This window comes from Aquila chrysaetos, chromosome 10 (assembly GCF_900496995.4).
Source record: "Aquila chrysaetos chrysaetos chromosome 10, bAquChr1.4, whole genome shotgun sequence".
Lineage (NCBI taxonomy): Eukaryota > Metazoa > Chordata > Aves > Accipitriformes > Accipitridae > Aquila > Aquila chrysaetos.
Genome location: NC_044013.1, coordinates 34,360,677 through 34,387,621, shown reverse-complemented (window position 1 = coordinate 34,387,621; position 26,945 = coordinate 34,360,677). Strand labels below are relative to the sequence as shown.

The following is a 26,945-nucleotide window of genomic DNA, read 5'->3' as shown; positions in this document are numbered from 1 at the left end:
ACAGACAGGGCAACTCCCCTGCCCTAAGAGGAAGTGTTAAAGCACTGAAACAGTGCTTCAGATCCTGTGCCCTGAGATATGTGGCTGTTGAGCAGTGAGTTCTCCCTACCTCAGTCAGCTAAGGTAAATTGATCTCCGTGTATCTCTAGCTGGGGATGTGCCAGTCCTGAAATGTCCCATTTAATTAATAAATGACTTCAGGAAAGGATTGCAAGAATAAGTTGAAGTCTTGGAAGGCATGCCTTCTAAAGAAGGACTAAAGGCAGCCCATCAGAGAGAAAGGGGACAAGTAAAAGGGATCATGGTCTACAAAGAGCTAAACAAGAGAGTAATTTCTGGCAAGGTAGATAGCTCTTCAGAGCAACAGAAAAAGGCAGAACAAGATTCAGTGCTCAGAAGTGGAAACAAAGCTCACTTGGATTTAGAGACCTATTGAATTCCTCATTACTTACAGCCTTTAAATCAAGACAGGATCAATTTATAAACCAGGATATGTGGACTTGATGCAGATGTTCTTAGCCAGCTTCTTTCACAAGTTTTATGCAAGAGACAACTACTTTTTTCTGCTCCTGAATGTGTGTTATAAAATTAAGGTCATTCCACAGGATGGGGGTTTGTTGTTTTTGTTTTTTTTTTTTTTTCTTTTTTAATCTTTCATCCCCTTCCATGGTTAGGGCTCTGTTTTGTGTGAGCTCTGGTCGCTTAGTGGGAAAGTAATTTGTGTTTTCCACTGATCCTGTGTAGTCAGACTGATTCTGCATGACCTGGCCAAGGGTGTCATGTCGTATTAGAGGAGTGGAGACCAAACTACAATATCTTGGCTATGGAAAATTTCCCTAATGTGTCTTTGTCACTTTTCACAAGTGGAATTGCAAATTTTTGAGAAAAATCTAAAGTGGCTCGAGATGGAGTGGGAGGGGAGAATGTGTGTCCTTTCATACTGATGTAAATTGCTTATGATTTAGGAAACGAAATGAGACCTTTATTATGGAAAAAACACAATATCCCAGGTTACAGCAAAGTCCTTGTTTGGGGAAGGCTGGCGGTGCTGAGCAGGTTATGTGCTGCAGGCAACCTCGAACTTCACTCTCCCCATCAGTGAAGCAAAATACAGGCTGAAGAGCAGCAGCAAAGTGTCTCGTGGGCAAAGTTGTTAGTCAGACTCATGCATTGAGTGCTGCTGAGAGGAGTGCAGACCCGACAGAGCTTCCTTCCCTCAATACCTGCCATCAGGAGTATTAGAAAGCAGGAAGGGTAGCTGAGCTCCCCAGTTGCTTGAGCCACCTCTGGACACTGGATAATGGCACCAACATCTGGGGGAGCTTGTTTGCTTTATCCTGACCTGGGTATAAACTGAGCAATACAAGACAGCTGGACAGGTTCTTAGTTCAGTTTCCTTATGTATTTTTTTTTTCTTTCCCCTTCTCCTTTGCAGTATGTGGTCATTCCAACACGCCGTGCAACCGCAGTGGCCTTGCAGAGTTTCACTTCACACCTCCTGGGAGATGCTGGCAGTCCTTATCTGATTGGATTTGTAAGTGCTCACAGCAGGTTTTGGCAGGGTTGCGTGCCCACGTTTGTTTTTGTTTACTAACTGCTTATCTAAAATGCCAAGTTAAACCATGCTAGGGAAGGAAGGCCTGAATTTATCAGCAGAATGGGAAGCGGTGCAGTACAATGCAACTTTTTTACATGCTTATGTTATCGGTGGTTTTCAGTTCAAACCTGGAAGGACCACTTGGGCACGAGAAGTTAGCTTCTGAATCTTTTTAGCCTCAGGCATTTGTAAAGCTTATAGACAGCTCTGCAAAGGGAGAGCGGTTGCTTCTGTGGTGTGGACATAGGTCCATTAGAAAATAGATTGGAACAGAGTCATGTGTGTGTTTAACTGTTAATCTGGTCTCATAAACCAAATATCTGTTTATGGATAGCAACATGCAGCTGTTCTGACCTGCTAATATTTTGAACCTGTTTTTTATGATAATAAATGATGGTGTAAAATCCATGGTGGGATGGGTGTGTATATTTTGGGGGTTTTATTAGTATTCCTTTCTGGTGTGTATGCTTTGGTTTTGTATTAGTAGTATTCCTTTCTATTACTGCTGCAGCTGTTGGCCTTGGTGTGACTGAAGATCTCCCTTATTATGCCACCATTATCCTAGTACAGAGCAAAACAAAAGACCCTGCTCCAAAAGCTGACAGAGAACATTCACAGTTGAAACTATAAGGCCTGAGAAATTTAATGAGGAAAAGAAATCTAGGTATACTGGGGTAATTTCTTTCCTTTGCACACTTCTGTGGAGTTTGATGCATTGAGTTTCAGAGAACATAGATCATCATTTATAAAATATAGTAGCTTCCATGTAAAGCCTTAAGTGGTACTGCTCATGTTGTGTTGAAGGCGCTACAGTTTTCCAGTGATGTAACTGGGATCTTCGCTAGTCCCATCACCTGAGAGACAGAACTTTGATGTGCTCTTCCAGCCCAGTACTGCTGTGTGACACAGCTGCTGGGTGCTGTGGACCTTTTTTTTTTTTTTTTTAAACCCATCATTTCTCACCTATTCATCCTGTAGATACTGGTGTGTGTATCTGTACATATTTATTTATATATATATTTAAATATATGTAAATATTTACTCTTGAATGCCAGCTCCTCAAAATGATATAGTTGTTCTGTAGCCCTCTGAAGCATACATGAAGAGACAGATACATGAAGAGACAGATACAGCTAAGGCTGAATGGACCAAAGAAATGAGAAATGTCTCAAGAGAATAAATATGTACAATTTGGCTTGCTCTTTATTTAATTCAATGTTCTGGGCACCCAGGGAGAAATGATCTTACTTTAGAAATTATTTGAAAGTGGCAAGAACAAAGGAATCACTGGAAGAGACTGCTTTGTGCAGGGCAGGCAACATGGGGAATGTCAAGTAGGTGAATGAAATAAGCAGGCCAGTGTGCTTTGAAGGCAGGCGCCAGCGATGAGAGGCAGGGTCTGACATGCAGGCGAGGCTGTCTCAGGTGACTCTGCTACATATTCATTCTTTTTCTTACATAAGAGGGATGTCTGGGAGGAATGGTGAGGACCCTGAATGATTGCAATTAATCTTGAAAGTTGCCTAGGGCTTTTCAGTGTCACAGATTAAAAAAAAGGACTTTGCTTGTAGAAAATAATGTGCCTTGCCCTTCTAGTATTCAGAGATCAAGCAAGTTGTGAGTTACTTAAGGATGCCTGCCTGAAATATGCTTAACCCCAATTTAATAGCTGCCTTAGGCTTTCTTTAGACTGGGAAAATATTAATTAGGATTTTGAATTACTCTTTTTTAATGCTGTACTTGTTGGGCCGTTCTCATTTGGGAGGAGACTGCTCAAATACAAGGCTCTGTGGCAGGAGAGCAGGAGTGAAGCATTCATGTCACGGAAGGCACCAGCACCCATTTCTGTAGCCTCTGGACTGGCTTGGCTGACTTAGGCTCTCTGTGCTACAATGACTGAAAGGTCAACTGCAGCTTTCACGTAACACCGAAAAACAAATACTATGTAAAGTGAAAGGACAAACAGCCAGCTTCTCTACCAGAGCTAAGACAAGCAGTCAACTTGATTGTTAAAAACTGCAGGTGTTTGTCATCGGAATTGTCCAGCTGCGTTGTAGGGTGGAGACCTTCACGCAGGATTGAAATCTCACTTGGGCAGGTTACGAAAGTGGCTTGGATTATGACTAGGAATTTCAAGGCCGTCTACGGCAGCTAAGCAACCTGCTCCTGTTGGCTTTAAGATAAATTTGGGAACCCGTGTCCCATAGTCCTTCTGTGAATCCCCAACCTGAGGACATCAATTCATGCTGCTGTTACTCCAGAGTTACCTGGAAGAAGACCAAGAGCAGGGTGTATGTCTTGAAAGAGAGAGGCAGAAGGCAGGATAAATCAAATGAACTGCAGTAACAGGCATGCTCAGAATCAGTGAAACTCAGCCTCCTGATCACTCAGGGTTCATCTGAGATCCTGAAGATCTACCATTTCTTCTGACTGCTTACAAAATCTGCCTGAAGCTCCCTCACTAAATGAGCAGTGTTTTGATCAAACATGGCTGGAATCCTACATAGTTTTGGTGAGTTCATAGTGAGATTCCTTCTAGCGGGGCTCTTAATAAAGAATCAGATACCTGTGTCCTTGTAGGACTAAGCTGTTGCAGGCAGTTGTCCGCTGGATACCAATAAATGTTGTATTGATCTTATAATCCTCATGTGGAACGTAGAAGGTACTTAACAGCTGCAGCCTCATGTGTGCGATTGCTCCCTTGCTCTGTGGTGTGCCATGAGAGTTGAAGGTCAGACTCAGTTTTTTCTGTAATCTCCCCCAGTTCCAAATCTTGCAATGCAGTTCCTTAGTCACCCGAAGCACCAAATATATGTTAGTATTTAAAAGCTAAGTGGAAGGAAGCATATATGTATGGTTATTTTTCATGTCTCTTTAAATATTGACAACTTTTATTATGGTAAAAAGGCTTAAGACTGACTTACAAAGAAGTTATGCAAATGTCGTTTTAGGCAGCGGTAATTTGCGTAAGGTTTTACTACCTGCCAAGCACTGAGATCAATTACAGTAAATCAGTGCTGCCTATTCATTCACAAATAAGAACAGGCATTGCTGCAGTATTTCATCAGATGAGACGGTTTTTATTCCTAGGTAACTGTAGCTTTTTCAGGACCTTTGTGATAACCTGCAGAGTTTAAATAATTCCTGTTTAACAACTTGGAGTATAACTCCATGTTTTGTTCTTGAGGTAGTCAGTGAGAAATTTCACCTGTTCGGTGCATTACACCCAAATATCTCTAGTATTTTTCCATCTTTGAAAGGTCCCACTATGCAGACATGGTTGCTGAAGCACAGAACAGTTAAAAGAAATACCCCAAATCCCACCACTCATGCTGAGTATCAGGTAAAGGTCTTCTAACTGCTCTTCCTGTGCCCTAATACCTAGACAGCATTTCAGACTCAGAAGAGCTGAGTGGAGGTAGCTAGTAGCAGAAAGTGAGATACAGTTAACTCTTCTCAGGCTGCATCATACCTCCAGCTCTTTGTATTATTAATTCTGGTTATATCTTTGTTGCCCTTTGAAATGAAGTAATTGTAGAAGTGCCAGTGAGTCTCTGCACATGCACATGCATGCATGAACCTACTCTGTTCCTTCCCTACTCAGGGTTTACATTATTGCTTCACACAAACAGCAGCCTCCCTCCACTCACTGACATACTCTTTTGCTTCATGAAAACCAAGTACAGGCAGTGATTTTTTTATTTTGAGGCTCTGCATTGGTACTTTTTCTTTCCTTCTTCCAAGTCTGTCATTTGCTTCCTATCTGAGCGCAGCAGTGCTTTCCTCTTCCATCCTTGCCTTATTTCTAGCCCTGGCTGCGATGAGAAACGGGCACCTACTGCAGGCTTTGCTCTCTCTACACGTGCCAGGGAAATTGCTGCTGTGGGCACACACTGTCCTTGCTGCTCTGGTGCTGTTGGCTCTCCTGTTAGCTTCCTGCTTTACTGAATTCTTTCTCATCTCCCCTGTGCAACCATCCATCAGTTCTAGGGGTTGAAACCTGTCTGTATCTGCCCATCACCTGGCAACATCAACGTGTGAGGATGGTGTTTTAAAGTGCTGGAGATCAGCTGTCCTCCACCAGCACCTTTTGGTGGGCTAGAAGCTACTCCCTGTACTCCGGTGGTGGGGGTTCCCACCTGTCCTGACCTCCTTGGCCACTGCTGCTTCAGTTTTACCTGTGGGACACAACCTCCAGCCACTCTGGCCGAGCAGCGTCAGGACAATATGCCACAGTCTGGCAACTAGGCTCTGTGAGAGGGGAGACCCCCATCACTCATCTGTGTGCTGAGGGCCATGCAATACCTCTCCCCTTCTGTCCATCTCTCGTTATGGAAATGGCAGCATTACCTGAATTGCTGGGTCTCTGACGGCCTCCTCTTGGCAGACTGTGTTGGTTTGCGGTGCCCAGGCACGCTGGTTCACCTGGCAGCAGAGATCGCAAGTGTCCAAACAGGCATCTTCTCTTTGAACAGTCTCCTTTCGAAAAAGGGGTCTGAGTCCGAGTGACCTTGTAATTAACTGCAAGCAAATCTGAGCTGTTCTGTTTTGAAGGGGTTTTGTGCTGCTCCTAGTATTACCTGGAAAGATTTTAAGAATAAGCCTATCACTTGTCACCCTTCACTTTTTTTCTTTCCCCAACTTTCTTATGTGAGTAGGTTGATAAACTAGATCTAATGAGCTACTTAAACAGCAAGAATGCTAATGACCTTCCTTTAGCAAATAGTTAGCAGAACAGTGTTAATTATCACTGATGCAGAGTATCAGGGAAGGGAGATCAGCATTTGATTAGGGGCAACTCAAGGAAAACTAGTAAATGCAGCAGTTAAGATAACTTCTTTAATGAAAGTTATAACTGGAGGTGTAGATTTCACAGCTGCCTTGTCCCGGTTTGAGACAGCCTTTTTGTTGATTTGGTTTTGAAGGTGTTTACCCATCCAAGTAAATATATTATGTGTAGAAAGTAGTTCTATAGGTAAAGACTTAACTGCCTGAGGAAGCGGAATTCGTGTATTATGGTTTAAAATTCTTATTTCATGGTTTAAAATGCTATGGCTACATCAGAGTAGATCTGTGGACATGCTTACTCTGGCATAACATTTTTTCCAGTTTAGTTTGCTAGATTAAAACAGGCCACAGCCTGCTGGGGCTCAGATCCACTGCTGTCTGACTTAAAAGCAGGGCAGTGGAATAAAGTGGATCGTTGGAATGTGATGCTGCAGTCTGGGTGTTTTGTCCCTGTCTGACCTGCGCAGCCATTCCTCAAATACTGCCCATTATGTGCTTGCAGGTGATTACATAGTACTGTCTCTTCTGCCAAAGCAGGGTGTGAGATGAACTTGAATTCAAAAAGGCAAGCATATCCTGTAACAGAAATGTGCAAATTATTCTCCTAGCATCACTCTCTGTTTTACGGACTATCAGGAGATATTCCACTGCTGTTGTGGGATTAAGGATGGAACGGAGGTCTCTGGTCTTGTTGTCTTTTGCAGCATGTTACATGTTCTAATATTTATGGTATATATGAGTGCGTATAGGCAGCATCTTCCATCACCTGATGAGATAGTAGATGAAATGTGATACACATTTATGGTTTTTATTGTTCTTTCTTTACCAAGTGCCAGCTGCTTGACTGGTGTTCTGTAGCCCTAATGGTATCACTTCTGTGGAGATCTTCCCCCACATTCATGCTTGCATATGACCCAGACTGTGGTGGGTAAAATGGGACTTGCCCTTGCAGTCCAACATCTGATGGACATGTGTCAGGGAAATACTGTGAGGAAGAGAACCCCCAGCCCTCATCCTTATTATCTGTTTCTTCAAGCAGTAATTTTAAGTTGAGGATTTCTCTGGTCCTGGCTGAGCTGAGTAATTAAAAGTCTTTTTCATAGCGCATGGAAAGGCCAAATCTTTGACATGGCTGTCAGCTGCAAAAAAAGGGAGAATTAAGCACCTGGAGACCAATCCACATAGGATTTATCTTCTCATTGCAACAAGCTAACAAGCTTCCCACTTCTGATGACTCAGCAACAGACAAGATTTAAATCTGCCCTAAAAAAACAAATGAATTCCCATATATAAAACACTCTTTGCCAAGGGTTCACAGCCTGTTCTGGTTTTTTTCCAGTGCTGCTGTGCATCTGTCATTTCCCGTAACTTTGGTTGGAAGTGCAGGTTCTCAGTGTTTTTGATAAATAGACATTTAAAGTATGTAAAAGTATCTCATTAAAGAAAGCCCAGAAATCCAGAACTGATCATTGTTTCACTCAAGTATTTCAAGCTCTGTCCCATCTGCTCTGTCATTCCTTCTGCGCACTAAAAATCTTGTTAAATAAGTGGCTTCTTTCTCTGAGCTGCCAAGGACCCTGTACACTCCTAATACGGACGCAGAGTTTTCATCGTGCTGAGCACCTTTCAGAACGTGGTGTCCAGTTTCTGCAACATGGGGGAATGACTTCCTTCTCCTGGGATACACCGCCAGGGACGGGGTCTGTGCTGCAAGGAGAGATGGGGGACGGGGATGCTGCTAAAGGGCATGCTCCCAAACTGTGGTCCTGTGCCACAGACCTTATTTCTACATGTAAGTGGGCACCCCCCATCCCTACACATTTAAGTACCTCTGCCCTGTCACATGAACCATGTTCCTCAATTCCACATTCCCCATGGTACAAGGCATCTCCTGGTGGGACAGGACAAAGTCCAGTGTTAACTTAAAAAATCCCTGGGCAGCCCAGACCTGGAGAGAAAGGCAGTTAATGACATGAAGAAAACAGACTTTCAACCCTCTCCAGGGCAAATGTTGTCTGGAGGCAAATGTTGCTCTAACACCAAGAGATGTACAAAGTCCATTTGTCAGCATTGCAAGCGGAACCCTTGATTGAGTCTTTTAATTTATTGCAGCTTTTTCAAGGAAGCACCACTTACTTAATGCAGCCTGGTAATCCTGGGAAGGTGTACAAGGGCATAAACAGATGAGCCTGCCGCAGGGGAGGCAGCGCAGGAATCCTTGCTTACAGGTATCGCTGGGGCAAACTCAGGTACCACGCACTAATGCAGGATATTGATATTGTCTCCAGTCAAGTATTAAATTTGTTTGCAATCTCTAAAGGACACAATTAAGATTAACAGGATGTTTCGCTTTTTTTTCCTCCAACATCCAAACATGCTAAGGTTAAAATTGAAATAACTTTTAGACTATAATTGCTTTTACCTTTCTGCGTTTTTCTGAACGAGTATCATAAAATAGTCAGGTTTACTTCCTCTTTTTGTAATGTGTTTCTCATGCCATTTAGCACAGTATAAATGCTTGTGCTCCCCCACAGGCCCAGCAAATTGTTTACTTTTACTTTATAAAATCCCTTATTTTTGGTTTCTAGTCTTCATTTACATTCATATTGGATTTTTTTTTTTTTAAATCAAAGAAACCTTTCACATGAATCTCTGAATTCAGAGTGGGTGAACCCCAAACCATTGAACCCCACACCATTGTGGTGACACTGTGGGGTTACAGGGAATACTGTGTTAAGGAGCTGTACCAAAGAGAGGAGCCAGGGAGAACCTGGCTTGTATCAAATTAGTAATCATGAAAATTAGGTATTTGTGCCAGATACTGCAGTGGAAATATCCTTTTATGTAGCAAGATTTGTGCCCAAGAGACAATGTCAGAAATTTAGAAAAATCAAGCAATTGCAGAGGAACTGAGATGTTCGACTCGGCAATGAGACAGAGTAGATGAAATGATGATTTCAAAGATGTTGTTACCATTATATTGTCTAATTAGTAAACCAGTTTAATTTAACCGCTCATGCTGTTTAGGAGGGACAGTAACACAGAAGCGAGCCATCTTTCTAGGGCTTCAGCCCACCTGAGCTTTTATTACATCAGTAGCCTGTCCAGCGTTCCAAAAAATACAGCACATGCTTCCCAAGAAAGGTAAAGAAGTTTCTCTTTTTTCCTTCATTGTCTTCTGCACTCAGATTGAGACACAATCAGAGATTTTGGGGTTTTGGATCATGCCTGCTGCAGCTGTACTGTTCATTCTCTGGAAAGTGGGCATTTTTTCTAGCTGGACTTCATCCAGTTGGCTGCCACTGGCTGAATACATGCCATTTGTATTCTGTTGTAAAAATGCCATGAGCTGAAGTTTATTTAGCAAAGTCATTCCTCTTGGTCTGAGATCTATGTTACACAGTGAGGGAAAAGAAGATGTGAACTTTCATAGTTAGGATGTTATCCAAGGCTTTTTATTAGACTGCAAAGCAGCAGCAGGACTTCCTTATTGAGTTTCCACCCCCACATTCTGGGTAAATGTTTTGAAGTTTTTTGCCACCTACCAATTGGCAGAACAAAGAAAGGAATCCCACACATGACTCCATGCTGAAGAACTGGCACTGACTGTGCGTGCAACCCCCACTTTTTGTTACTTATGGTAGAGAGAAGACACTCAATATGATGCTAGATTGAGTCTTGCCAAATCACAGTTAGACAACTCAGGATGCTATCATTGCGAGGAGTCTGGAAAGCCAAAAATTGGCAATACAGAGCAGACCATTTGGCAAACAGTATGTCGTTCTTGGAGCCCAAGCCTGTAATTATGTCCTGTGTCCTCTTGAGAGGAGATGCCAAAGTTCCAGTCTTAGCAGGTGGCTTGTAACTGAGTGGAACGAAACAACAAGGAATAGTGACTGTTAACAGCAAAAACATGTATGTCAGCCTTGATAAAGTTCTAGAGTTAAGAGATGCAGACATGGGTGAGGGGATTATATGAAACCTAGATGAGAAAGCCCAGCTGGCTTGGTGGGAAGAATTACACCTTGGATGGGAGGAAACACTGCTTTTTCTAAAATGTGCACTTACAGAATATGTTGGGTTAAAAATGAAAAAGGTAGCAGATTCAACGTTAACATGATTTGTTGGTATAAAAGGTCAACACGATGCCTTAGAAGGGAAGGTGTGGGCCAAGCTGCACTGGGAGTTTTATTTGTTGGAGACTTTACGTTTTCAAAGCTGTTTTTAGCCTAGTATGTCATGTCATCCATAAGAGAGAGCAATCGGGAGCCTGGCTTTTCATCCTCTACTGTTGATTTATCATGTCAATTTGTCAAGTGATTTATTGTCTGGTCCTTTTGGAGGATAATTGTATCCATTCCAAAAAATGGAAAGTGGTTTAGAATTTCTACATTTCTATTTTAGAATAGCCTCAGTTCTGGCTATTGCACACAGAGGGGCCGATTCAGTGCCAAATTTTGGTTCATAATGAAGAGTAAGGGAAATATTGGGAATTAAGGTGTCTAGATACAAGAGGGAATAAATTACCAGCTGATGTCCCTGTCTTCAGGGTGCAGTGCATGTTCTGCTAATTTCCTGTGGCTGCATTCTTTTCACATTCAAGTCACATTGCTATTTTTTAATAAGTCTATCAGACTAACAGCCACTTTTATTTGTCTTCAGTCTAAGGACTTGTTTAGCCATCATTTCTCACATAAGACTTGTTCATAACACTCTTGTTTCTCCTTGTGTGTGTTATACACTATGAATAAAGTTCTCTTTGAGAGGACAGGAACACTTCCTTACCCATATCCCAAGTACTGACATTTTTTCCTCCTCCTTTCTAGGGCAGGGAATAAAACAGAGAAGTCTGGCTACAAACCTTCAATTCTTTCTTTAGATACGCTCTTCCAGTGTTTATTTACTCCTCTTTACTTGAGAATGCTCCATCCTGGAAGACAGTCCTCTGCTCTTTTGTGTGCAGTGCTTCCACCTCCAGCATCAGGCTGGCTGCTCCTCCTTTCCTTCACTCCAGCAGGAGCCAGGCTGAGCTGGAAGATGGCTGTTAAGGCACTGAGACCACCAATGCTCCAGAGTCTCCCTGCTAAAGCACACTCTGCAGCCTGTTCATTTGAGTCCCCATGAGTGTCATCCTTTGACCTTCTGTTGTGCTTGGCCTCTGCTGAGGCATCTCTTCACAGACGTATACCTTCCAGGTCGCTACAGTTGGCTGCAGGGCTGAGAATTGGCGATTTCTCCTGCGTGTGACATTTCCTCACTTGATCGTCAAGATTTAAGCCTTGACAGATTTTGCCTGTAGTTTGTGTCTGACGCCACCTTTTTCATTAGCAGTAATGTAGCAGTTTAGAAGTTGCTGCACAAGCTTTGACTATTTCTGGAACTGACTTGCGTTTATGCACAGCAGTAGGATTTTGTGTTGCAAATTCCCTGCAGTCTTCTGGTATAAACTAGTATTTCTGCCTCAACAAAAGGTCACAGATAAAAACAGAGCTGGACATTTAAATACCCAATGCCTTGAGACTCACCCCTGCTTCTGCTACTGCTCTGTTGGATTTATGGAGAGTAAAGTTGTTTGCGGGACAGTAAATACTAAAACGTGATTGTTTTAGCTACAAACAGTCATTAAATATTACTGAGTTTTAGCAAAAGCTTTTCATAATGAACTAAATACTGCTATTGCATGTCACTGCTCTTTCGTGTAAGCACAAACTTGTTTTCACTTCCATATAATTATGCTTTTTGGCTGTCGGAAGATGCAGGTTGCCTTAGCCCATAAACTCGGTGGTGCGTGGTTCTTCAGTGTGAGCACAGCCCCTGTGCAACAGGCCTTGTCTGAGCCTGGGGGACAGAGTCACATCTTGCGCACAATTACACTTCAAAGCGCAGCACGCTTAGGAGGTTAGAAGAGGGAATGAGGTCCATACCTCAGACATGGGGATAAAAAAACATCTTTGAGTTCTGTTTCTGAGAATCAGATGGGATCTCTGGTTTTTTGTTCAGTGAAAAACACTTCCCCCTTCCCACTCAATACACAGAAATGGAATTTAATACCTCCTTTTGCTGAAAGGTAGGTAAGGTGTAGGAGTAAGCAGGACTTGATAGAAATTGCAGAAGATTGATCGCTCCCTCACCCACCGAGCAATGCAGTGCGGCCCTGCTGGCACCCCAGGAGGCTCGGTCAGTACAGCAAGGTTTGACACCCACGGATGCAGTCACTGAAGCAGACAGGGAGAAGATGGAGAGGGCTATGGAAAGAATAATAGATCAGGCCAGAAGAGCGACAGGGAGAGCAGAACTCCTGCCAGGCTGCTCACAGCATAAGTTGCCCAGGCTCCAGAGTGGCATGTGGAAGGCTGAAGCGTGCAAGGGACATTCAGCTTTTACTGAACGCACTGTTCCATTTTAAACCTCACGCACATGTTCAGTGGGCGGTTGTTTAGAGAATCGTGTTCCCTTCACTGTTACCGTGTCTCTTTTTCATCTAAGTGACTAATTTTTTTGCCCATCTCTCCTAGATCTCAGACCTGATACGACAAAGCACAAAGGAGTCCCCAGTCTGGGAGTTCCTCAGCTTGGGGTATGCACTCATGCTCTGCCCGTTTGTCGTTGTCCTAGGAGGGATGTTTTTCCTGGCCACAGCCCTCTTCTTCCTAAGTGACCGAGCGAAAGCTGAACAACAGTGAGTAACCTGGCAATTGCAAATGGGGAGGTACCGCAGCCTGTTTTCTCTCTTGAATGTTATGCTTGTACTCTTTTCCTGGCCTTGGTCCTTCCAGGTGAAGGATGTCGGGCTGTGCGTTAAGAACCTCGGCTCAGCAGAGTGCATGAGGCTGCACGAAGCACAGGGGCTTGGGTCGTGCTGGCTGAGCATCCTTTACACGCTTCTGCTCTGGTGGATCTCTGTTGTTGGCCATATGGCCTGGAGGGGAGCACAGTATTTGAGGCCACAGGCCCCTTGTACCCTTGCGTGAGCATGCCACAGCCCAGCCCATCTGTAGTGAGGGGTTGCTGTGTGCTGGAACCGGTGGACTGCTAGGTGATGAGCAAGAGATACTTTGCAGAGCTTGGTGGTCAACGTTGAGCCCACAGTCCCATCTCAGCCCCCTGTGCCCTGCTCACTACCTCCAATACGCAGGAGTATCAGGCAAGAAGGAAGCAAGCTGTGTGTGGGGACATACATGCTCAAGGGTTGCTGTAATAAAGATAGTCTTTCCCAGTCCCTTATTGCGGCTTGTAAAAAAAAGCTACTGTTTTTCAGTAAAGAAACCGATTCGGACCACCTCACGGTTGGCAACTACAGTAATTCGGAAGACGCTTCCACATGACATACAAACTTCTGGGGTTAGTCTCTTTCTCATAATTGTCGAAAAATAAGAGTATCTATGTATAATGTCATGCTGAATATGTGGGCAGGTGACTAGTCTGGTGTTGACTATAAGTTGCCTTTGCCTTTCTCCCACTGGGAGAATGGGAGACATGCAGACATACAATGCAGAGGTTAACAGCTGTCGTAATTCTGCAGACAAAGAGAGCAGAGTATACCTTTCTGTACCTTCAGGAGAAGGGCCCTGGCATATCACTGTCACTAGACATAGTGCAACTAGAAGGAAGATAAGGTGTTTGGAGGTTGACATAAGTGCGTGAACAGTTTCGGTGATACTTTCTGGCTCACACGATCATATCAGATGGATGCAAGAGATTTGGAAGCAGTGCCACAGATGGTGCTGTGGCCCTGTAAGAGCAGTTCCACCTTCCTTTTACTAACATGCACAAATATCAGAGAAAGGAAAGGTTTTCTGCCTCCTGGTGCCTTTAGATATATACGTTCCCCCTATAATGAGATGTTTAAACATTGTGGAAGAAAGAAGGCCTCATCACATATCTTGTAAGGAGGTTAAGTCCTGCACAGTTGAACTTCAGTGTGGCTTTGGAGATGTGACATGACTGACGTGTGCCTGATTTGTTATCTGCATATAACGGCTTTAAATTGCAAGAAGTGAAACTAGAGATTAGATGTTAGGAAAAACTTCCTAAGAGAAAAAAGAGGTAAATGCTACAGCAGATTATTTGGAGAAGACATGAAAGCTGTCCAGTGTTTCTGAAGGCCTCCCTGGCTCGGTCTTGAGGCAGGAAGATGGGAAGTGCTCTCTGGCTGTCTTCCAGTCCTATTTCTGTAATTGTGCACATAAGCTGTACATGCAAGTCTAAGTAGTGATCACTTGGGGACATGGCAAGATGAACATAAGTTTCTAGGTGCGCAGGGTGGCTTTTTTTGCTGCAAGGAGCCAAAAGTTCTATTTGGTGACAGGGTAGTGATACAGTGCAGCAGATGAAATCCCCCTCGTGTAGCCATAGCGTTAGCCTTCGCCCAGGACCCCCGCCTGTTTCTGGGAAAACTTCAGTGTTTGTCTTCACTGTGTTCAGAGGGGAGAGTGCTTGTTCCACTTACTTATAATTATGGTGGAGATATGTGTCCCTTTGCACCACGTGTGTTGCCAGCGTGGCATGACAGCATCTGAGGTAGTGAAGGAGGATTTCAGTATTCAGGTACTGATGAATTTCGGGTCACTCCCATCTTTAACAGCATGTCTAACCCCACCCGGACCTTTATGCTGGGCAATGCACTGTGGTATCCAGCCGGTATCAGAGCTCCAGTGGAGTTCTCAAGGAAGAGGGCTTTCGCAGGAGGCACTACAGGTCACAGGCTGGTCGCTAACTGGGTGACTCTGCTTAGGTGCCAGCGCTGGTGTGTTTCACAGGATTGTTTTACGGTGCACCAAAACACCAGCTTTGCAGTAGTGTTACTGTGGGAGGGAGATCACATCCCACAGCTCTGCTTTCTCCTGCATAAAAATGTTTATTTCTGTCTGTTGCTGTCTAGCTTGAGCAGATCTGGTGGTACTCTGTTCACGTCCAAAGCCCACCAGCTTCCCAACCAGTCACTGGTCCACTTTTTGAAGAAACATATTCAGGCTTCAGATGTGGTTTTGTTGCTCGCTCTCTTTCTGCATCCTTCCCTTTCCTGGTCTGTCTGATTCACACTTGTTTATGAATTTTATATTAATCAGTCACAGATCTTTTGTGTTATAAACTGTCTCAGATACAGAGGGAGAACAGTTGTCATAAATAATGGTTAACAAAATAATTTCTCTCAAATGACTCCTAGTGCACTGTTTCTGGGATATGCCCGCTCCCATGTTAAAAATACCCTGGCATCCTACAGTCAGATTCCTGGACAGTGCAGCTTAATTCAAGTTTGACACATTACTGAACAGTAAGACAGTATCTTTAATAAGGTTGGCAACTGCGGAGTAAGGCTTCTTTCTCTCCCTGCCATGTGCAGTGGTGACTGTGCTGTCGATTGGGTCCCGTCTGCCATTGCTGACAGGTTCAGTGGTCTCCTCAGAAGAATTTACGGAGGAGGATTTGTTTGTTATTAGCAGCATGCTTGCCCGTGAGGGAAAAGACAACAGAGCATTTTGCTATTAGCAGCTTAAAACTCCATGCTGGACTCCAGATCCGACGTCCAGCTCCCACCTATCTGACAGGCCATCTGCACTTGGCATTGCGCACCTTTGGCAAGGATAGCTTTCTGCCTGGCCAGTCCTCCCTTGTATCCTACCTATTACTTGCTGGGTACAGGAGAATTTCTTATTTCAGGATGCCTTGTTTTCCCTCTGCAGTCAGCCATGCTGCTCAGACAACAGGACTTGGAAATGTGCTTTGCCAAAAGAAATCAATTAACCTGCAGGAATCACAAACGCTGGTGTCACACGCCAGAGATTAAACCCATTCATCACCAGTAGGGTCAGGGCACACAGGGCAGATGTCACAGACCTCTCTAATGAACTAATATGGAAGCAAAGAAGTGTAACGCTGCTCTCTGCAGCTCTGCCTATGGAAATTAAGCTTTCCCTGCTTTAATTGCCATGCTTCTGTGAAAAGTAGTTCAGGGTTTTATTGCTAGGATTTTTTTGTTTGTTTGTTCCTTTGTGTAATGGTCTCTGGGCTTTTGCTTAGAGATAATTTCTTCTTCCAGGCAGGACAAGAGTATCAGGATACCAACCTCTCTTTCCTGTAAAGCTTCCTCCAGTTTCCACCACACTTCCTTTCAAAAACAGAATTTCCAGGCTTTCAGTGCCTCGTGACTTTTTTTTACGCTACTTTTATCATTGCCACAATTCCTGGCATATTTTGTAGATTACTTTTTTAGCACAGGAATTCCAGTCAATAAGGCTGCCCCTCTCACAAAAACACTCATGACAAAAATTTCTTTATACAGCCATTCTTTTTTTTTAAAATCACGATTCTTTTATAACTATTTTCATGCTGCTTCATAAGTCTGACAGCTTAAAGAGGCTTTTAGTAAATTTAGGACTAGCAGAGAACATGATACAGTACATCACTCTGTAATATAATCCAATCATTTTTGGTGCAATTTTTATAACACAAATTTAATCCCACCCGTCCAAAGTGATAAGAGAGGGGAAAATGGTTAAGAATGGTTTCTGTAAGAGCTCTTATGCACTGGTAATAATAAATACTTCAGTTCTTTTTTAAACCACTCAACTACAATTCTGCTGTGATTTCACTTGACTGTATTGTTGTTCCTTTCTTGTTCTGTACTACTGCAGTGGAGGGTTAAAGCAGTCATATTTTATTTCCAAACATGACTGCACTCTGCACTGTATTTCTCTTACCTGCTTAATGAAAATTTTTGAGACCCAAGCTATACTTTGAGATCCTCTGGAAGACGATACATACACATACAGTCTTGTCATGGCAGAGCCCTACAGAAACAGATCAGAAATCTGATGATGTGTTATTCCCTAGCTCCATCACTGATACCTGTGCAGCCTTGGCAGATATCAGCCAGAAGGCAACTTCCAGAGGTCAGGAGTACTTCAGGTACTTCACTCATTGGAAGTAAAAGCTCAGCACTGCTGAGAATTGTGTCTGTGGTCTGTCTATGTCCTCTTTCTCCCTCATAATGCAGATAACTTGAAAAAACAAAGCTTCACCCTGGAGAGCTGCAAAAGAAATGCCTACATTGGTACTTAATAGAAGCAATGGCTTCACCAGTAATTGGGAAGAATGTCCTCTTTTTATTATGAAAAGGGGAAAAAAAAAAAAAAGTCCTTTCCCCAAGCTGCGACAACTTTTAGGTGCCAGGGCATATAAATCACTGTAATGTAATTAGCGTGTAATGTGATTCTTTTCGGGGCAGTCAGCGTGAGTGTTAAGCATCTGGAGCACTGCTGAGCAATGATCCTCTGTCTCTGCACGGGCACAGACCTGCAGGACCACGGATGCTCTGCAGCAGGCGCAGGGTGATTCTGCAGTTCTGTCTCCAACAACGGCTACTCCCAGTTGTTGCTGAGGAAAAACCCAAACTCACCTAGATTTTTCCTGAGAAACACCACCCTGTGCAGGTGTAGGATAGTCTACCCCTCAAATGATTTTTTTTTTTTTTTTTTTTTTTAATTTAATCCCTGTTTTTATACCTGGAAGCATGAGATTTTCTGTTTTTTTCCCATATCCTTCCAGAGCTACAGAAAGATGCTCTGCATGGATATCCAAGTTTTATAATTGTTCAGTTCCTCTCTGCACCCTGCATGATATATGCTGGATATTTTCGCCAAAGATACAGCAATGCAGATCAGGCAGCAGGATACAACTGCAGTATGTATCCCTGGTGCAGACACGGAACAGGAATAAATAGCTGCACTGATGCAGCTGGTCAGAACAAAGGAATTTAAGTATTTAACTAGCTACCACTCAGCACTTCAGAGAGACCTGCAAGCCTAAATGGTTCACCCATTTGTTTACATGACAAGAATCAGGTTATTTAAACAGCTCTAGTAGGATTTTCTTCTCTCCTAAAATTAAAATTAAACATTTAATAAGAAAAAAAATTTACTCTTAACACCTTTGATCAGGTGTGGAAACTCTTGCTGAGTAGCGGTGTTGAAAAACATTTCATTTTGAAAGTGGTGGGTACAAACACTAGAAAGAAAATACTCATTGCAGACTAGATAGTGCAAGCCACAAAAAATCAATCCCTAGTCCATACACCTTTTCTGCTGTCTTAAACACGGCACATCTGCAAATTACATTACAGGAAAAATGAGAATAATCCATTTTCAGACTGTCTTCTGCCTCACATCAGGCTTATTTTTAGCCTTTTCTAGAACTAGATATAAAATGATCTCCCAGTTCTCCTATTGCAGCAATTTGAAAGTGTGTGACCTTATTTTTGCTTTGCAGATTCTATTATGTGGGGCAGGGGAAGGACTCGCAGAGTTGTCAACCCTCTTTTTCTCTGATTTTTCTGTGGCAGCAGTTAGAGACAGAAAGGACCCAGCAGATGACCTCATGTTGTTGCCAGCAAAGGATAGAGTCCCCTCCATTAACAGTGTCACAGGTACTAAACTGGCATGCTAGACTGATACAGAGCATGTTCCATTCTGGTAGTTTGCATTACTAAAAAGAATATTTCTTCTATGAAGTATGTTAAGATGTATTGGAAGGGTTTTTTTAAAGAGGCTGGACACTTACTTTAGAGAGATGTCTTAGTGCTGCATTGAAGCAGAATTTGGATTTGAGGATTTCAGGGCCAGCAAGTGGTTTTTAACAACTCCCATAAAAGGATACTTGAGGAACAGTCCACTCACTGCTGATACTCAGCTATTTAGGGGGAATAACATGATTTCTTTGTTTGGTTTTTACTTTACAAAAGAACAATAATTAAATATTTCCTACAGTGATAAAAACTCACAATGCTTTTTTAGCCCAGATAAGATGTCCTTGGCCTTTGAAGGCATATGAATTTACAGCAAAAAGCCCAGATTAGGATGCAGAGGATCTGTGATGATGGAAGAAGAGAGGCAAGGAGCGTGTTCTGTATATCAGAGAGTGGCATGATAAAGACGCATAGACTGCAGATGGAATAAGATTAGACTGTTAGATGGTTTATATGGAATCAAAGAGTTGAGAATATGAAGGGAAGAGGTGGTGAAAATGTAAGTAGTTTTATTATTGGTGGAAAAAGCCTGCTTGTAGAGCTGGGGTTTTTTCTCCCCTGTTTACTAGCCATGTTTGTAACTCCATAAATGGAGCTAGCAAATATAAGAATGTAATGGCTTGGGACTGGCTGAATTTTAAATGCTGGTTTGCTTCTTCAGTTGGGAGCTGCTGGTTTCATGCAGATGGAAAATATGGTCTCATAGAAGAAAATACTGATTTATTCCATTGCTTTAGTCAACCTGCGGATTTCCTGCAGGTTAGGTAGGAAGATGTCAAGGGTCAGTTTGGTTGTTCACAAACATTTTGAGCTCAACTGTGGTCCTTACACAAAATGCTCATGGCATTTGAAATATGCTGTTCAGGTTAATTGTTGGCAACAGGAGCTTTTCTTAAGTACAGGCAGGATTGAGCCAGCTGGTGTTGGCATAGCTCTTGCTAACTGCAAGCTACAGAAGAGGCTGCAGGCAGAACTTCATGGTTCTCCAAGCCCAACAATTCCCCACATCTACTGACCTTTTGAGGTTAATCTCCTGTGCCACAGGAAAAGGAAAACAATATTCTTAGACTATTCTTAGCTACTTAAGTGCTGTTGTACAGCAAGAATGGAATTTCTCCATGTGCCTGAAGTTACAGGAAGGCAACGCTTACTTGTCCAAGAAGAGCACCAGATCAAGAACTGCTTGGAGTCCTACTGCTGTCTTGGCTACTGCCTCTCTGCTGCAACCTTCAAGGAGTCAGATGCTGTCCCTAAAATGCTCATCAGCTGTAAAAGAGGATTGAAAGCACTTGCCCACAAGGTACAAGGGGCACTTAAAAACCATATGCTTACAATGGATTCAATATGTCAATTTGCATTGTCATTGCAAAGGACAGTTCTTGGCATGGAGGGACTTTATCACGCAGGAGGATATTTTAAACTCTCACTAAGATGGTTTCTTTGCTAAGGCTGCCCTGGCACAGATACGAAATCTGATCAGACTCCACGCAGGTGACTGAAGCACTGAACAGAAGGCAGCCTTCCAAACCAGAAACCCTTTCTGACACAAGGAAATAGAAAAAATAATGAAAAATTCAGCCCTGCTAGTCTGTTTCCTGAAGCCTGTCATGGTCACAGAACATCTTATGAAGGTATTGACTTTTATCAACAGTAGATGACCTCTTCATGTGGAGAAATCTGCAAGGCAGATTTTCAGCAAGCTGTGACTGTAGGTGTGTTAGAGTAATTTACTTTGTGGTTGGGTCCTTGGCCTGAATGGCATCTTTTAGTGAAACAGGGACAAAACCGTTGGAGTTTTACTTCCAATGTTTCAGTATGGAGTGTCTTAAGTGCTCTGGCTTGGTCATTCCCGAAGTTGCTGCCAGACCACTACCACATGCCAGACAGGGCTTGCCCAGACTGTTACAGTGGAGCAAAATTCAAGGACTGTTCCCCATACCTGGTAGCTTAGAGGTTGATGAAAAGAGCTGTATCATGAGGCAGTTCTTTTGGAGGGTAAGAAGCATGTATCTAATCAAGTGGCATCAGGAAGTTCCACAGGATTTTCTGTTTAAAGATTTAATTAGATAATACCTGCTTTTTATGTCACGTTTTATCCCCTTTCCCATTCAATCATGCCAAGAAAAAAGCAAGACCCTCCACTTCCTCTTTCCTCCATTATTTCAGTGGACATAAGAGTATGCTGTTAGCCACATCTTCTATGGCACTAAAAATCCCACCACCTTAATTCTGAGCCCATCAATATCTGGCAGAATTATACATACAGGGGCAGACTCAGGCACAAAGTTTTGAGGGCTTCAGAGACCCACATCTTCACTAACTTCAGGAGTCCACATTAGCATACCACCGCAGAGCAGTAAGGCAGACTTATCTCTGGAGTTCATTTCCATCCAAGTCCTTCATACCCTAATGAGCGCTGTTAACCGCTCGTCTTCACATCTGTTCTGTTGCAGCTGCCTGGAAAAATAGAAGGAAAGGTTATTGATTTTTTCTTTATGCCAGTTTTCTCCTCTGTCAAGATCTGTGAAAGAGGCAAAATAGAAGCTGACCTATGTTTCCTCCTCTGGAGGCAAATATGCTCAGCACCTAGATTAAATGAACAGATGGAAAATACTAACATAGTCTGCGCAGCTTTAAGGGGCTGTACCGAATAGAGAGAAAAAAATGTATTTGCTGTACATGATTATCATATTCCATTCGCTAAACCCACTGACGTGCAGGAAGAAAAGGGGATTTAAGCCAATTCATTTCTCTAGTGCAGCTGGTGGAGCACCTGTCATCACCAGCACGAAGCTCCCATCGGGCTGTCTCCACGAGAGAGCTGCTGCTCACTACACACTGATCCACCATTTCTATCTCCAGAGGGAAGGGCAACTCTATGCCACTGGCTGCCAGGAGGGCTGCACACAACCAAGTCCTGTTTGAGCCTTGGGTTGGAGTACTTCAGATTTACACAAGCCCCAGGCTTCCTCTCTGGGTAGAAACGAGGGAGCACGAGCAGGCGGCGGAGCTAAATTAAGCAATGGTTTCCTACTCCAATATAAGCTACTCCTATGCCTGATTCTTTGTTAAATTTTGTTAGCGTTCTGCTTAGTGTCCTTTTCCTTTAGCAAACTGACCTCGGCTTCATCAAACAGACCCTGTTCCTGGGAGGCTGGATGAACCTGTCATGATGCATCAGGAAGCTCAGTGTGTAGACTATTTTTAGCTGTGCCAGTCCTGTCCCTGTACCACGCACTGGGATCTTTCTAGGTTGATGTATGATTATTGCTCACCTTTCATGCATCTTCGCTTTCAGTCATTGTTTTCAGCTGCAGCATACTAGGAGCCTTTTAAATCAAAGCACTGAGTTTCTGCAGTAATGTATGATGTTGTTAATTGTGAGTGTCTTGTCCCAAGGTTAATGATTTAACTATCAAAATAGCTTGAGTTCTGCTAAAACAGGACATGTTCTCTGGAAGCAATCCTTGATTTGGCTGTTCTTACATCCTGCTCAGAAGGTAATAGGTTGTACTAAGGTTTAGTGTTCTGCAGCCATTTTTTAGGGAGGAGATGGAGGCACAAGTGCACATAGCAGTTTGTTCAGCATCCCGCGAGAACTCTGTTGTATAGTGGGGAACCAAAGCCAGCTCCTTCGAACTGCAGGTGAAAATGGCAACTATACGTAGTTACTGGAGGACAGTAATGTCTAACATGCGTCCTGCACTGCTTGATTAAAAACTCTGTATAATGAAGGGCATAAAAGCTACACACTTGAACTGGAGTCTCCAGCCTGCTGGTTTTGCTCTTTGTGAAGTGTCTGGCAAAACTGGTGCATTGTTGGGACCAGTATGTTACGCTCACCAGTGGGGTAGAGAGCCAAGCTGAAAGAGGACTCTGCAGTAGATAAGAGAGCTGGCTTTGGCTTCTGCAGTGAGCAAAATAATAAGAGAAAGCACAATAGTCATGGACTTCTTTGATTTGTTTCAGGGGCAGAAATCTTTGCTTGAACTCAGTGCCCACATGCGTGGCCCAGTGGATGTTGTGCATTACTAGATGAAACTTGGTGCATTTAATGGAGTTTGACTGATTCAAAGTCCTCAAGGGAAACACAACAAAATCCCAGTGAAATGCAGCTATAAATGCCTATGCGGTGAAATACCAGTGAGACAAGGCAGCAGGGCCTGTGTAGAGTATGAATAAAGTGTGATAACGTCTGAGGGGTGGTTGGTTGTGTTTTTAAGGTGTTTCCTGGTCCTGTGTTTAACCTGTTTGTATTGCTGGCAGGCCAACTGCAAGAAGCTTTATATCCTCTTGAAGCTGACTCTGTGACGGTGTTGACAGTGTGCAGTCAGTGATGGAAAATACGAGTGGGATGGTCTGTAAACTTGTGTCCATTTCTCTCCTTTTTTCACTAAAACGTTAATGTGTTTTGGCAGTTGGCTTCAGCAAGGATTTATGTAAGGCAATTGATCCCTGCAGTAACAAGAAGTTTGATGAGGTGAGCCCAGTATGTGAAACATACACTTCCCTGACATTTCTCCCTTTCTGAACCACAGTTGGTAAGTTAGGAGGTGGTTATGGTGCAGAGAGAGGACTTTGCCTGTGCCTAAGCCCACTTGTATGCTTCTCTGCCTCAATGATCTTTCCTCCTTCCATCTGCTACTACACTTGTGCTCTTGTAAGTGTCAGGGAGACCACAGTGACAGCATTACTTCTACCCTAGGGTTTTAACTTACCTGATGGACCTGAGTTTGTGTGCATTTGGGGATCAAAAGTGGAAGGCTGCCCCAGCTCTCCTACTCCGTAACTATTTTGTCAACACAGTGATAACAACAGCATGAGCTAACCTCGTGTGCAAGTAACTTACTGGGTTCATTTATCAGTTGATAAAATTCACTCTTACATCTGAAAGTCATACAGGTGTGGCGCTACAAATGATAGTCCTTAGCCTCTGTTTTTCTTGCAGAGGTTCAGACAGCAACATTAGATTTGAATGCTACTGATGAGTTTCAGTAGCTGGATTTGCAGAGTGCTGCACCTGGCTGGGCTGCTGATCATTGCTGATACACAGGTGTAGCGTGTCATTGGCTCTAACGCTTTGATGCCAACCCCCCCCCCCTTTAACTAGCTGCATTTGAAAAAGAGATTTGTTTGTCGTAGATTTAAGGTCATAAAGTCTCATTACCTTTCAAGGATGTCTGTCCATGTAAACATTTCACCACCTAAAATTTCTGATTTCAGTGTGTTCATGAGGCCTTTTGGAAAGGTTTACCGCCCCCGCCCCCCAGCAATGTCTGAGAAAGTTCAGACAGGGAGGAATTTGCTGAAGGGTGCCATTAGTGACTGTTATGCTGGTATCCTTCCTAAAGCGCCGCTTCAGACAGGCACTTTACAGCATATTGCACAGTACTTCAGAAACACAGAATTCTCTTCAGTGAAATGAAGGAAGGAGAAGGATCCTTAACCACAGGCAGGAGTTGCTGCTAAGTCCAGTGATCTAGCTGCCCCTGTAGCCCCAATACTTTTGTCTGCTGAATGAGCTCCTGCTAGTCAAAAACTGAGTTATTTGCAGGCTAGAAGGACCCCACCAAAGCATTTTATTTTTGGCTGTAAAAGTTAAGTGATGTTAAGTATAGCAGGCTGTAAAAATTAGGGAATTATTTCCTAATATGCTTCTCCGTTACAAAAGCCAGAGCCTGACTTGTTTAGATAGCAAGAAAACAGGGCTTTCAGAAAGCTGTAGGATACTGAAATATGTGTGTTGTTTAAGTTACATATGAAACTTAACATTAAACGGTGTTGCCAGCATTCACAAAAGCTTTATATAAGCACAGCCTTTCTCCTGGAGTCTTGTGCATGATGGTGCTGCACATACATACTAAAGTGTGTTCTCCTTGACGTCCTGTTGCTTGAGTTTGAGCTCATGAACAGAGGTGACATTCATGGAGCTCAAACATTCAGTAGCCTACAGGTTATGGAAAGTCAGTGGGGGACATAGTCCACCACTGCTTCTCACAACTTCACCCTGAATTGTTGGAGCAGATGGAGCTGCAGGTGAGAAGGGAGATCTGGGTTTTATTCTTGCTGGCACAGGGTGGAGCAGAGCATTCTTGGAGTTGATGTGGGCAGCAAAAACTCTTTCAAAAGGCCTCACAGGGCCCAGATTGTGCCAGCAACTGTACAGCAGTGCTGGCTGTATTACAAACAGTAATCTCCATTATCTGTTGGCTTGGTCACCAGCTAGACTGAAAGGGACAGAGCATTTGGAGAATAATCTCTGCACAGTTCTTGGAACAAAGTAGAGTATAGCTGACCTGTAAAAGATCCTGGCCACTCATCTGTTATCTTAAATTCATCTTCTTTTTCTTATGCAGTTCTCTAACCAGCTGAGGTGCTGTGAAATTAGATCCATTTTACATAGTATAAATATTTAACAGCTCTAGAACATGTAGTTTAATATTAAACAGACAGTCTTATAAATACTTCAGAATTATAGATGCTGTCACACTACATAGAAATGGTTTGATAGGATCTAGGAGAAATATTTGGGTTTGACAGGAGAGGAAATGATGGGGTTAGAAGGAGTCAGCCACATTTTTAACTGCTGGAGGAGCCCATAAAACCAACCAAAAAAGTTGTACAGCTTCTGTTCTTGAAAGGCAATTTGGGTAAGTTTCTTCCCCCTCAGGAAACAACAGAGTGGTTCCCACCCCGCTCTCTTCAAGGAATGAAAACATTCACAATCTTGAAAAAACATTGCAGAGAAAATAGAACAATTTAGGAACCAATGTTTAGTCAGCGGATATCACCAAATCGGAAGCGACAATCTATTCAGTGCGGGATTATCGTTATTAGAAAGGCAAGTGGGACTTAAACAGGGATTTAGATGGTCTTGAGCCTTGTTAGCTTAAGTCCATGTACTACATTTTACTACCTAAGGGAATCTAAAATTTAGTATTAGTCATTTTGCTTAAAAAAAAGAAACAAAAATTGACAGCTGACCTGCTGCCACCTGTAAGCTGAGCCTCATTGAAATCAGGCGGTGCATAAGCCAGTGAACCCTGTCTACAGCGCAGTGCTCAGAGAGAACGAAGACTGCACTGTCTGAAATTTGGGAGACTATTTCAGTTCCCTCTTCCGCCTCCTAGCTTCTTATACGATCCCTGAAAGTCACTTCTCTCCCCAGCAGGTTCTCAAGTCATGTGGGGTCTAATTTCCCGTGAAATCTTCTCAATGCATTTCAGGATTAGCCCCTCTAGGCCTCTGTTCCCGTCTGTAAAACCGAGATAAAGCAGAAGTTGAGAGAAATGTGTTAAAATGCAAAGAACGAGTAACTCTCATGACTTGGGGACACCAGAAGTACTTACGTGGGAGGTACATTTTATCCCATAGGAGGCTGAACTATAAGTAATATAAGAAGGAAGGTTGTGTGTGTATTTACAGTTCATCTGTCAGCAATGCAGGTGTGCTAAAGAGAAAGTAATGGTAAAACTTAACTTTTTCTGTATATATTCTGTATCTTGTAAAAATGTGGAATGAATTACATGTTAAGGGGCGTGACTTTCAAACAATATTATGGCACATTCAAACATCTGGACTTTCAGTATTCTGTGATAGCTTCATAACATCTGATAGTTTACTTCCTACTTCTGACGTTGACTGTAGCATTACAAGTGAATACATTTTCTCTCTCTGATGTATTCCAATAGTTAAAGCACAGTCACAATGTTCAATACAACGTAATGTCCAATGCAGTAGGGTTACCAAGAATGATAACTCTACAAAGAAACTTGGGTCAGCTCCTGCATCAAAAATATTTCAGTTTATAGCCTGGAAAGGCAGAGAAGGCACAGAGGCTTCTATGCATCTTAGAGATACATTTTCTGTGAGGTTGGTGTGAAGTTAAGAGCTGTTGGCTGAACTGGGCCTATTCCTGATGCAGAGATTTCTTGGAAGGTGTCCCCTAACCACCGGTTAATTTTTATCCTGGAACACGTGTCTGAATCCAGCATCATACCTTTTCAGCAAAGAAGAGTGTCCTGGGTCAGGTATGAA

The 26,945-nt window shown here is 43.0% G+C and overlaps 1 protein-coding gene across 2 annotated transcripts in view; it reads left to right on the top strand.

Annotated features, from left to right (window-relative positions):
- LOC115347365 (protein spinster homolog 2-like) overlaps positions 1–26,945 on the top strand; it is a 141,486-nt gene that overhangs the window by 107,199 nt on the left and 7,342 nt on the right. Inside the window, exons 10-12 of one of the 2 annotated variants that reach the window (XR_003925465.1) lie at positions 1,436–1,534; positions 12,901–13,064; positions 13,644–13,726. Coding sequence is in view for 1 of the 2 variants with exons in the window: in XM_030028671.2 (XP_029884531.1) it covers positions 1,436–1,534; positions 12,901–13,064 (263 nt within the window). In the remaining variant the exon portion in view is untranslated. The remainder of the gene's footprint in view (positions 1–1,435; positions 1,535–12,900; positions 13,065–13,643; positions 13,727–26,945) is intronic. The other variant, XM_030028671.2, reaches the window with a different exon arrangement.